The sequence below is a fragment of the Littorina saxatilis genome, linkage group LG2 (assembly GCF_037325665.1).
Source record: "Littorina saxatilis isolate snail1 linkage group LG2, US_GU_Lsax_2.0, whole genome shotgun sequence".
Classification (NCBI taxonomy): Eukaryota; Metazoa; Mollusca; class Gastropoda; order Littorinimorpha; family Littorinidae; genus Littorina; species Littorina saxatilis.
The window spans coordinates 43,805,485-43,819,105 of NC_090246.1; the positions used below are offsets into that span (position 1 = coordinate 43,805,485).

The 13,621-nt window shown below is 46.3% G+C and overlaps 1 protein-coding gene across 5 annotated transcripts in view; it reads right to left on the reverse strand.

Moving 5' to 3' along the window:
- Positions 1-13,621, reverse strand: part of LOC138959059 (polymerase delta-interacting protein 3-like) — a 162,735-nt gene that overhangs the window by 62,614 nt on the left and 86,500 nt on the right. For 4 of the 5 annotated variants that reach the window (XM_070330416.1, XM_070330413.1, XM_070330410.1 and 1 more), the window contains 2 exons: positions 11,521-11,643; positions 701-830 (listed from right to left, as the gene is read on the reverse strand). In XM_070330416.1, the coding sequence (XP_070186517.1) occupies positions 701-830; positions 11,521-11,643 (253 nt within the window). The remainder of the gene's footprint in view (positions 1-700; positions 831-11,520; positions 11,644-13,621) is intronic. The other variant, XM_070330414.1, reaches the window with a different exon arrangement.

A 13,621-nucleotide genomic window follows, 5' to 3' on the forward strand; every position in this document is an offset into this window, starting at 1 on the left:
AGAGAGAGAGAGAGAGAGAGAGAGAGAGAGAGAGAGAGAGAGAGAGAGAGAGAGAGAAACATATACAGTAAGACAGAGTGACAAATAGGGGCAGAGATAACAGTGTGTTGACTGTAATGCTGCAAAACTAAAGAAATGGAGTTCATTCAATCAAAAAAGCACTCGTTTTCCTTGAAATATGTTTTTAGTAAATTTGCATATTTCCTGGTTTTGACAATTTACTGTAACATATATAACAAAAAATGTTGACATTTTTATAGTTTTCCTTAATCCTTTTCCTTAATGATGTAAAAGAAGAAGGGAATATTATTTACAGCTTCAAAATCAATTGATTGTGCTGATTTTCCGTATAAGACAAGAACACATGGAGAGGTTTAAAAGGAGGAATTCCTCCAAGAGAAAGATTCTCATGCCTAAAATTTGGTATTATGTTCGCATGCTTTGCTGAGACAAGGCTGCAATCTGTCTGGGTCTTCAAATTTGGGCTAGCCAAGAAGCCTTACTTACATACAGTAGTCTCGGTGATGACTGGTTTTCAGTGTTGATGTTTCAGTTTCACTTTGAGGCCAACAAATTGACTAATTGTTTTGATATCGCTTCATGTGACTTGTTTTCTGATTACTCTGGTGAATTTAAATAAACAGATACACATAAAAAAAAATTAAATGAAGAATTCACGTTGAAGAGGTCATGTGCTTACCATCCAGCTCACGGTTGTGGTACTTTTTCAATGCCATGACAGCATGTTCTTTGTGAATGAAGGCCACCTCAGCCTGACCTTTGTTCAGCATGTTGGCTCGCTTCAGAGGTCCTATAGCACCAAACAGCTCCTGCCAGTCACAAACAAGGGAGTCTTAGGTCAGTGTTCATTTTTGCATTAATTTAGTACATCCCTAGCATGATAATCAAAAATTTCAATAGTAAATTTTCATTTCATTAATATACTTACCCAATTCTCATAAATGCATCGACTTCAATCTCACATGCTAGATGTCAAAACACTATTCAAATTACCTGCCCTTGTAAGGGTGGTAACCAAGCTAAAAAAACAGACGCCATAGCCGTTGCTATGACCTGACCCCACTTGGTTACCCATAACCCCCCGCGCACCACGTGAGCGCCGGCATCCGGAATAATCATTCGAGACTTCTCAAAAACCCGAAGGAAATTAAGTAGCGGGGATGGTTGGGAGGGTATTAACTATGAGAATTGGGTAAGTATATTAATCAAATGAAAATTTACTATTGAAATTTTCGATTAAATTACATATTCTTACCGCAATTCTCGTCAATGCAGATTGCTCCTAAAGGCGGAGGGAACTTACTTATGTCCCTGAGAGAACATGTCCTGCAGAAACTAACGAGGGCAAGGAAACGGCCCCGTCAAGTCAAGAGCAGGAGATGTCCAGGAGGTAAAAATTAATGAACACATCATCAGACCTCCAATGAGCTGTTGGCAAAACTTCGCCTAGGCGACCGGAACGCCACACAGCGAGAGAAGAACCCCAGGCTCTGGACTCCTGAACCCCTGTAAAGGACAGAGGGAGGACTGAACGCCCCCCCCCCCCCTTTTTTCAATAAGCCACCACTCATTGGCCTGTCCTATGAAAGTAGCAACACCGCTTGTGAGAGTCAATTAGAGATGTCTCTTTCACGTATAGTGTTAAGAGATAAGAACAGGAGCTTTTGGCTCTTAGTTCCAATTGACTTAGCGCAAGCTAGGTAGGATTTTAAAGCTCTAACCAGACAGATAAATCCAAATCGAATCGAAAGGATCGAATACAAACTCTCCTCTCTTTCTTTTGCCGTCGTTTCTGGTTCTGCCCCAGAATACTTGTCAGAACTCCTCAATCTCTACACCCCCTCTCGTCAGCTTCGCTCCACCGCCGACACTCGACTCTTCCGACTCCCCACAGTGCAAACAAAGACACGTGGCGAGAGGTCCTTCGCCTATCAAGCCCCTGTGACCTGGAATAGATTACCTCTGCCTCTCAGACACACAGATTCTCTCACTACATTCAAGACAAATCTCAAAACACACCTCTTTCAGCGCAAGTGATTTCCCCTCCAGCATCTCCCCACCCACCCCATCCTACCCCACCTCACCCCCTACCTAGTGCCTAAAATAACGTGTATATATATTTTCTGCGCTTTGTGTCAGCACTGTCTGTGTGTATGTAAATAGTACTGTTGGCACGTTTTTATATAGAAGCCTACTGTGGTTCTTGTGCTTAGGCTGTGTATTGGATTGTCACTGTATGCCTGCATTATTAGTTGTCAGTAATAATTATATGTGCTGATTGTTCTCTTTGCCTGCGCGCGTATAGTATGTTGGTTATGTTTGGTTATAGTATGTTTGCTTATGTTTGGTCGTTATCTTTGCCTGTGCGTGTATTGTATGTTTGGTCGTTTTCTTTGCCTGTGCATGTATAGTTTGTTGGTTATGTTTGGTCGGTTTCTTTGCCTGTGCGTGTATAGTATGCTTGGTCGATGTATGTATTGTAAAGCGCTAAGAGTAGACAATTTTCTAGAATAGCGCTATAAAAGTTTGCATTATTATTATTATTAAATCGCCCGGAGCGAGAATCCTCCAGAGAGGAGGGAATTAAATCCCGGAGGAGATTGACCAGGTTTCTGATTCTTGGCAAGGAAATCAGGCCGAAAATGCAGTGAAAACGGAATCATTACGTTCAAAGGCTACATCCTCCGGTAACCCCAATAGCACATGGGTCTCGCTGCCCTTGAGGGCTGAGGCCCAGAATAAGAGGAACAAAGTCTTACGCGTTAAGTCTAGCAAACTAGCCGAGTGTAAGGGCTCCAAATGCCAAAGAACGCAAAAATTCCAAAACCAGAAACAAATCCCAAGAAGGGACAGGGGTACGCCTCTTAACCTCTTTCAACAAGGTCCTGCGATCATGCCCGCAAAAGCGCCATGAACATCGATAGAGAGGCCTTTTGTTTCAAAGTAGCTGAGATAGCCGAAACGCCGGAACCTCAGACAAGAGTAGGAGATGTCCAGAGCCGATAAGAAAAAGAGGTGATTAGCCACCTGGATTGAGCGGGGCGCTAAGGAGTTGAACCCCTGCTCTATACACCACTTGGCCAAAGAAGGCCAATGAGAGGTATACACTGAGGAAGTGGAGGACCTATGTGCTTCATGCACCCAGTCCAGCGTCAGAACGGAAGCACCCACGTTCTGTAACACTATCAGCACAACCTCCAGCCCTGTATGCAGAAGGCCCATTCCGTGTGCAAGCCCTGAGAGGTCCCGCTGAGCGAGTCGGCCAGAGTATTGAGCCTGCCTGCCGGGGAGATATTTCACTGAGATGTTGACTTGGTGTGAGAGGTGCACCAAATCAGAATCTCGTAAGCTCTGTCTGACAGGGAGCGAGATCTTGCTCCTCCCTGCTCGTCTACATAGACAGCAACAGTAGTATTGTCCGTATGCAACCGGACATGTCTACGTCCACAGCCCCAAGACTGTGATTGCCGATGTGGGCTCCCCATCCGGGAAGAAACGCATCCATGAAGCGGTCTAAGTCCGGAGGGGGCAAAGCTAGGGAAACGCCCTGAGCGATCCAATTGGATTCCAGCCACCGACTCGTGTGAAGGAACCAACCCTCTTGTCCCAGACCTGTGAGGCCGAGTCCCAAAGAGACTTGAGGAAAGACTGAAATGGTCTCTTTAAAAAAAACCAAAAAAAACAAAAAAACAAAAAACAAAAACTAAAAAAAACCTAGAGGGACCAGCATGGCCATTGATTCCATCTGACCGAGGATCGAGGCTAAGGACCTCGCAGAGGTCTGCTGCCGTGCCAGCCTGGCAGTGATAAGAGCCTAAAGCATTTCTATTCTCTCCTGTGAAGGACGAACCTTCCAAGAGACAGTGCCGAACGGCATGCCCAGGTAGAAAAACTCTGGGATGGGGACAGCTCGGATTTTGCCTGGTTTACTGAGAACCCCAGGTAAAGAGCCTGGTTCAACACGATCTGAAAGTGCAGCTGACAAGCTGATTAACTCTGATACAAGATCAACCAGTCACCGAGGTATGCATAAAGACGAATACCTCTCTGTCTGATCAGAACACCCAACTGACTGCCCACCATGGTAAAAACCCATGGAGCCAGCAACAGCCTGAAGGGCAGAGCCCTGAGCTGAAAAAACCTGGTGACTCCAGCAGAAACGGAGCCACTTCCTGTCTGCAGGACGCATAAGGAAGGCTCGTGTGAGAGCACAGAGGAAAATCTCAGCAAACGCTGATAACTCCAGACCATGCCGTACCACCTCCTCCAGAGAGGAGAGGGAGGAGTCACTGAATCGAAACACCCACTTTGTGACCGAGAGCGCATCAATGCGCTGCTACTTGTCTTTGAAAGAAGGGTAAGACTGAGGCTTCCAAGTAGGTTTTAACAAAAACCCGAAAAATGCCTGTGCCTGTAGCCGGTGTGAAAACAAAACCCTTGCAAAAGAAGGAGATCACGCCGGGTGAAGACAGTGTGGGCATAGAGCATCGCTGACCAACTCATCTGCTCGGTGATGACCCTAACCAGAGCTGCAAGGAGCGTGGCTACGGCCCTAGCCGAGGCATCCTCCCTGAACCGAAACGAGTCCAGGGAGGTTGTGATGGCTCGTGTGAGAGCACAGAGGAGAGTATTAGCAAAAGCTGATAACTCTAGACCATGCCGTCCCACCTCCTCCAGAGAGGAGAGGGAGGAGTCACGTAACGAAACACCCACTTTCCCTGTGGTCTATTTGTGAAACAAAGAGACTAGTTCCAGCGGAACGGGAAAACTAGCCCTTGGCAACGAAAATGTCTGGATCAGATTCCGAGACTTGACATTCCAAACTATCTTCTTCTGCACCAAAAGTGAAAACGAAGTAGCCTGAAACCCAGAAGCCAGCCACTGGCTAGCAGAAGGAGGAGCGGGACCATGCGCATAAAGCGGGAAAGGTGTAGGCTGAAGACCGCTACCCTGAGGTGCGGGTCAAGCCAAGAGCTGCGACAGGAGACTCGACATAGCCACTGATACCACTGCCCAGAGTGAGAGTTTGTTTGTTTGTTTGTTTGTTTGTTTGCTTAACGCCCAGCCGACCACGAAGGGCCATATCAGGGCGGTCAGAGTGAGAGTGAAAAGCGTGATCTGTCTAACCCACACCGCTCACCTGACCCGAGGGGGGAGAGGGGTGGGTAGTTGGCACAGCGCCCTGCCAAGAAGGAGGGCGAGTGGGGGTACAAGACAAAGCCGAGCCCGGCCAGCCGTACCCCGCCCGCTGAGCGAGAAAAGCGTCCCAGTGCAGAGACCCGGTCTGACTGGTTTGAACCACGCCGCGCTGCGAGTGGGGAGGGGGGCGGCTCGTCACAGCAGTAAACCCCTGGAGGGGGGAAAGACGGGATGAGAGACGCAACCGTAAAAGGCCGACCCCCACCCGACCACCTGCTGACGTCCTGTAGAACCACCGCCCACCCACCCGAGAGGGGGGGGGGCGGGACGGATGCTGGCTGAAGACAATTACCGCTGGAAAGGCGGTAACGCTCGAGACTGCGAAGGCAGTCTGACAGCCCCCACCCTGTCCAGCCCGGAGGGTGGAAAAAGAGTGGGCAGCTGACACAGCCCCCTGCCCTAATTGTGGCAGAGGAGGGGTATGTAACATAACCTGGAAAGGTCGTACGTCCCACCCCAGCTGTTATGACTGATTTGAGCCACGCCGCGCCCCGAGTGGGGAGGGGGGGTGGCTTGTCACAGCAGTAAACCCCTGGAGAGGGGAAAGACGGGGTGAGAGACGCAAAGATCGTACGTCCCCCCCCCCCCCCCCCCCCCAGCTGTGAATGAGCGAAAGCAATGCCAGGCAGGCGGGAGCCCGCAGACTGGCTGTGCTCAGGTTGGAACCCCTCCCCTAAAGGGAGGTACGTGGGTATGTCAGCAAACTGATCCTCACCACGCGAACCCGTAAGAGCACACTTACCGTACCCCCCCCCCCCCCCCAATCCCCCCTCCCGTAGGTAGGGGGGCTGCATGTCCAACTCAGCTACGCAAAAAGCAAGGTGAGCGGTCAGAGGCAGGCAGGGAGCAGTCCGCCAGGTGAACTCGCCAGACTAGACCGAGCCCTGTCACGCCCCAAGGGGGGGAGAGGGTGGTTAGTCAAACCAGCGTCTTGCTTGAAAGGGGGAAAGGACAGGGTATGCAACCAAGCCGCAATAGGCCGCCCGAACCCGTCAAGCTGCTGTTGTCCGAAAGCGTAACCCGTCTCGCCCCCCGCAGGGGGGGGTGAGTAGCTATGGACTGTTCCCGCTGATTAGGCGGGAGGGCTGTAGACTGTGAAAGCAGTCCGCCAGCCCCCACCCTGTCCTGGGCCGAGGGCGGGAGAGGGTGAGAAGCTGACACAGCAGATGTATGTGACGTCACCTGGAAAGGCAGTCCCAAAGAAACGCCGTGGGGATGAAATCCCTCAGAACGGCTACGCTCAGGCTATGACCCCTCCCCTAAAGGGAGGGACGGGTATCCGCCAGCTGACTGGTCCTCCTCCCATAAGCCCCTAAGAGCGCTCTTACCTTGTTCCCCCCCCCCCCATCCCCCCTCCCGAAGGTAGGGGGGCTGCGTAACGCACTGAGAAGCACCAGAGGTAGTTAGAGTGGTCAGAGGCAGGTAGGGAGCAGGGCTCGTGAACCCAGTACTACCGAAAGGGCTGAACCGAACTGGCCATTTGCACCAGACCACGGTGCGAAGCTGAAGTAGGAGGGCTGCCAAGGAGTACACCGGCAGACGTCGCCGAGGCCAAAGGGCCCCCTCCAGCCAGCAAGGAAGTGTCCGCCACAGTGGGCGGGAGAGCGGGAACCGCCGATCGTGCCTGAAACTGCTGAGAAATAAAAACACATATTTCATCGTTAAGCCCACCGAAAGTGGAAGACACTGGTTCTCCTTAAGAGGAGATGCGGGCTGGGGAGAAAAAAACGAAACCTTATCCGCCTGAATAGCTACTACAAAAGTACAGTAGAACTCCCCCTTAGCGACCCCCCTGTTTACGACCACCCCCTTTTTACGACCGATTTTGCTACCACGGATGCATTCTACTATATAATGAACCCCCAGTGAACGACTCACCCCAAAACGCGACTTACGACCGAGCTTTTGGGGATGAATTACGACTTTCGCGCATTTGTAGTCGAGCAGACGAAAACAATACATGGCGGCTCTTGCTCCTCGAACTATCGCGAGACGGGAAAAAAACTAAATCTTGCGCACGATAGAATCAGCGGCGACTTCCTTATGAGTCGGGAAGACGCAAATCCTGTGTATCGTCAAGGATAATGACCCAAAACGCGACTTACGACCGATCTTTTTGGGATAACTTACGACTTTTGCGCATATTTCGAGCAGACGAAAACACAACATGGCGGCTCTCGCTCCTCCAACTATCGCGAGAAGAAATAAAAACGAAATCTCGCGTGCGCGAGATCCTGATACATCTGGGTTTTTTCTGCACCCTATCGTGTCACGACGACTGTCTTGTTGACAAACGAAGATTCGCGAAAGAAAAAGACAAGAAGGGCAAAGCCCATACGACTCACATGCTTGACCTTGACATGACCTTGACCTTCAGGGTCAAGGTCAAATAACTAAACCTATCAATGACATCATACACTAAGAACTGCTTTACACATTTTTCCTACCAAAATACATGTGACCTTGATCCAAGGTCAAGGTCATCCAAGGTCATGCAACACAAAGCTGTTAATTCAAGACATAGGAAGTACAATGGTGCTTATTGGCTCTTTCTACCATGAGATATGGTCACTTTTAGTGGTTCACTACCTTATTTTGGTCACATTTCATAAGGGTCAAAGTGACCTTGACCTTGATCATATGTGACCAAATGTGTCTCATGATGAAAGCATAACATGTGCCCCACATAATTTTTAAGTTTGAAACAGTTATCTTCCATAGTTCAGGGTCAAGGTCACTTCAAAATATGTATACAATCCAACTTTGAAGAGCTCCTGTGACCTTGACCTTGAAGCAAGGTAAACCAAACTGGTATCAAAAGATGGGGCTTACTTTGCCCTATGTATCATATATAGGTGAGGTATTGAATCTCAAAAACTTCAGAGAAAATGGGAAAAATGGGAAAAATAGCTGTTTTTTAGACAACATTTATGGCCCCTGCGACCTTGACCTTGAAGCAAGGTCAAGATGCTATGTATGTTTTTTGGGGCCTTGTCATCATACACCATCTTGCCAAATTTGGTACTGATAGACTGAATAGTGTCCAAGAAATATCCAACGTTAAAGTTTTCCGGACGGACGGACGGACGGACGTCCGGACGGACGGACGACTCGGGTGAGTACATAGACTCACTTTTGCTTCGCATGTGAGTCAAAAAGCGCCGACTCTTGAGTAGAGAGCTAATAAAGTAATCGCGAATCGAGCGATGTGGCAATCCGCGGCGACTTCCTTTGGAGTCGGGAATACGAAAATCCTGTGTGTCGTCAAGGATAATGACTCGGTGTTATCTAGATGGTGAGATGGATACTTGGTGTTATCTAGATGGTGAGATGGATAGCGAAGCGAAAGTACGCAAAGAGAGGAGCCTGTACGAAGACCTCAACGATCGTGGTCAAGTTTAGCAATGCAAGGCGACGAATCATTCATATGAGCGGAAAGATGATTCGGGAGAAAAGTCGTTATGCTTTCTATCGAGTTAGGACATTCGGACTTTACTGGTTGCGCCACAATGTGCTTCACTCAGCGGGGAGCGAGCATTACGCCATGAGTAAATTTTCTTTGAAATTTGAGTTCAAGTTGTTCTGCTGTAATGTGTTTGGGTGTGTGTGTGTGTGTGTTTTGATATGACAGTAAACTGCAACTGTGTGTTTGTGTGTAAACATGACAGTTATTACACTGCAACCAAATTCATGACAGACCGGCCAAAAACTCAAACCCCCCTTTTTACGACCTAATTTTCAAGGTTTTTCCAAAGTCGTAAACAGGGGGTTCTACTGTACTACTCGAAGGGTCATCGACCCACACGGAGGTTTCTAAATAGGGCTCGCACTAAGTTACTGCTTGCTATCGGCCATCTTGGAAAAGCTAAATGGCCGAAAACCGTAGCCCACCAGAAAAGTAAATTTCTGAAGCGGCTGTTAAAACAAGCAGCTAACAACAATTCAATTCAATAAAAAGGACAGATCTCACCAAATGAATGGCGAACAGGTAAACGCCCCCACAAGCCCGTATCATCTCAAAGACGAGGGCTAGTGAAGGCCAAGTGAGCCGTCGAATTCCGCACATCTTACGTGTGTCGTCGAAAGTCGAGAATGATTATTCCGGATGCCGGCGCTCACGTGGTGTGCGGGGGGTTATGGGTAACCAAGTGGGGTCAGGTCATAGCAACGGCTATGGCGTCTGATTTTTAGCTTGGTTACCACCCTTACAAGGGCAGGTAATTTGAGTAGTGTTTCGACATCTAGCATGTGAGATTGAAGTCAATGCATTTATGAGAATTGCGGTAAGAATATGTAATTTAATATCCTATATATTCCAGACCAGACTAACTCCTGCCACTGTTGTACTCAGATGAAAACACCTGATCAATTTATGTAGCTGATATAAAGAACAGCACAAAGCCATTACTGAGAATTTCCACTTAACAGCTGTTGGCTGAAAAAAAGAGGAACGTTATGGCTGCTGAGGCTGTTGCAACAAAACGCCATTTTAGATCGGCCTCTTTTCTTTACACAGTCACTTACTTCTAAATTGTGTTCTGCTGTAATGGTATATAAAGTTTGAATGAAATGAAACAGGAATGAACGTTTTAGTTGGGGTACAAAATCTGTTGCAATAATTACCCTAGGAACGCAGATAGCGCACTGATTCGGAGATTACACGCCACACATTGATGTATTTTACACACAAATTTCAACTGTGTTGTTACGCAATAAACAAACAAATGTGCGTTGTCATGTCGCCACAGAGGGAGATGCACAGGTTACCAAGAGATTGTTTCCGATAACCGTCTGATAAAAATCATTGTTTTACACGAGTGAAGGCTCTTTGGCAGATCTGGTGAGTTGGAAACTGTCTATGAATGTTTCGTTTAATGTCAAATGCAAACATTCTTGTCGATATCATTGCCTTTGGGCTTGTAAATGAAGTCAATCATCGTGTTGTCCACAAGTAACTTCTGTCGGCATAGAACTTACGGTGCTTCGTTGACTGAGAAAACTGGACAAATCTTCCACTGACACTAGTTAATTTCACTACGTGAATTATAAACTGCAGATCTGCAAGGAAACTTATGGCAGGGGAAATAACTGAAGACAAATAAACGGAGTAACTGTTCTTCAACCGATTGCTCCATTTGTCGTCTACTAAGTACTGTTAATAAGTAGTCTTCGGTCATGTGAAAGTCACATCTGCCTCAACTGTGAGCATCGATCCGTGTTGTGAAATGTTGTTTCGAGTGTATCTAACCATTTGAAAAAGAGGTAGTCTTTTAACAAGACCAAAACGAGCGACAAACAAGACATGACTTGAAGCAGAACGAAGGGCAAAGATTTCGCCATGATCACTGCCACTTCCTCATCGGTTCGATGCCTTTTTCCCATGCAGAGTTGAACATTAACATTATTATCAGTTTGTTATGAGCATCCGAAAATTATTTTCCATGACTTTTCATTTGTTATATATCTGGTAACACTGATAATTAAATGTGTGATGGCATTTAATTTTTTGTGGTGCTGCAAGCTTAGGATTTTTAATACTGGCGTCACAGAAACCAGCTTTATATATTAGATTATGTAGGAACCGTGTGAACCAGTGACTTGTTCTTTTGTAAATCAGATACTACAGTATTCCTGCTTTATGAAAAGCTATATTTCAAAAACAAAACTACTGATTTAAATGTTGACCCTTTCTGTCACCAGTACTGAAGAACAACTCATTTGAAAGTGAAACTTCTCGGTGATGATCATGGATCGACTTCCGCCCAAAGATTTTTTGCAGGAGTCAATCCAAGACCGATTCATCTTGAAGTTTCAAATGGAAGCCGATCAATGTTCCATTCTGTTTGAAAACATCTTTATATTTTGTTCGGTGTGTGCAATTTTTTCCTCCATCTGTCTGAGCACTGTGTACATCGCTGAAGTCGCCTGACAAGATTTGCGCCAGCAGCCAGAGCAATTTAGATCAAAACCTTTGCTGGGCACAGCAACATCTGCATCAGCTTCAGACTCCTTTTCGATGTTGTTCGCGAGTGAAACTGGCATTGGTGCATCTACAGTCTGAATAACAGTACCTAGGGTACGCACGATAAAACATATGGAGGGGGGGGGGGGGGGGGGGAGGAGTGGGATTTTACACTGGGTCTGACATTCACCTTTGCTGACATTTACACACAGGACAGCTGATTTCAGCACCGACAGGGTGAACAGGCAGATGATGGGAGATAATGGAGCAAAATTTCATGCAAGCTTGAACGCATATAGTACTGCCTAATGAAGAGCAGGCAGGCCCTGCTTTCTTACGATGATGTCATCCTGGGTGACAGATGTGTGGAGGTTGGAAACAAGCATGCGGAACCCCTGAAGAGGACTCAAGACAGGGGCACCTGTATCATCCTCTTCTGCTTCTACTTCCTCAAAGCGACCCTGCAATCAATCAACACAAATGTTTCATATCTAATTAAACCAATGCATCAAATGTTTCACCAACAGGCTCTGGTTCAACCGTTTTTAGCAATACTGTCGAATCTTACCTCGATTATACAACTAGTTTTGCTCTATTATACAACTTGATTATACAACTTCACTAGGCCAAAACATTATTGCAACAAATTTCGCACCCAAATCAAAGCACTTAATTTATTCCCCTGTCATTTCATTCAAACTTTATATGCCAGTTAAGGACGTTGACTATCTGGATCACCTTTCGGATTAAAGATTTCTTTTACAGGGATCACGTGAGCGGCGCTCAAATAATGGTACCCTCAAAATCGACTGGACAAAAACGGAAGGGCCCAGTTTTTGTATCAATTGTTTGGCCTAGTGTAGTATTTGTTCTGTATAAATTTCTTTGTTCAAACGTGAGTATTGGCAGGGATGTCGTTAGGCGTCGGACATCGAACATAGACCGATTAAAAGGCTCAAATGTCCGATTTACATAGTTGCATGGCGGTCAGATGTCCTATCGCTTTTAACTGAGTGCGGTCATTGTCCGATAAGAACTCCATTTCTTCGGACAGTGCGTTATTTGATAATTTTCCTTTCATGATAGAAATCTTCAAAAAGCGACTGAGCGCTCTCGCGTACAGGTGCACTGAAGTAGTGCAAAGCAGACCTTATGTTTTCCAAACAGTTTGCGGTATGAGCAGTTTGCGTACACCCGTCTACAGCACACTAAATTTAGGAGTACGGGAGACAACTCCAACTCCGTCTGCTTAAATTTGCTTTCGGTTAGAGATGAAGTGCACGGCACTGAATTATGCCACCGAAAAAAACTAAAGCCTGCCAAAGAACAGCAAAAGCTGAACACGTTTGGCGTTTCAATGGCAATATGTGGTACATGAGGGCCAAGAATATGGGAAAACACGGATAGCATCATTCTGGATAATGACAGTGCCAATAACAGTGTCGCCGCTGATACCTCCACAATCACGAAAAGTAAAGTTTCGGCACTTGTAGATGGTGTCGGTACAGCAGGAAATTCACACAAACGGTCTTTTAATAAGGTTAACTATTCATGGCTGACCCTGTTAAGTAAAAGTTGGTTAGAATTTGACAGCAAAGAGACCATCTATGCATGTTTTGTCGAATCTGTCAAGAAAAAGCTCTGTCAGGAAATCATGCAGTTTGTGTGCCAATCAAAGTAAGAGTGCTGAAGTTTTTGGTTGCTTTTTAGTTTGCTTGTTTCTTTTTTGTGTGTGTCCTGTTTGAAACAAATGTAATAAAACAATCTACGCACACAATGTTGGTGCATATACTGATATGTGTGTGTGTGCACATGATTTTGTGTTTCGCACAAAATTATTATGTCCTATTAAAATGTCTGAAGCAGTCAAATGTCCTATTGATGCCGAAGAGTTCAGGACATTTGTATAGGTTTGAATTTGTGGTAACATCCCTGTATTGGTCTTTTGATTTTAGTTTTGCTCCGACGTATTCTTTCTTTTTCTAGCCCACGGTTTACACAGACAAACACTGCCAATTATTAAGACTCACTGATTACTCCACTGAGCCAAAAACAATAACTGCGGCGATGTCACAAAATTGTGCGTCATTACCAAAGCACTGCATGACTTCAAGCCCACTGGCTGACAAAAGTATATTTTCACAAAATCGTTTTTATCTACTGTTCTTCTTCGATCATGGGCTGAAATTCCCTGATTCACTCATGTTTTTGCATGAATTGACTTTCTGAATACTCAATTGTGGAACTTTTTGAATATTTTACATGCGCACCAGCTCTGTCAACTTGTCTTTCTTTCTTTATTTGGTGTTTAACGTCGTTTTCAACCACGAAGGTTATATCGTGACGGGGAAAGGGGGGAGATGGGATAGAGCCACTTGTCAATTGTTTCTTGTTCACAAAAGCACTAATCAAAAATTTGCTCCAGGGGGTTGCAACGCT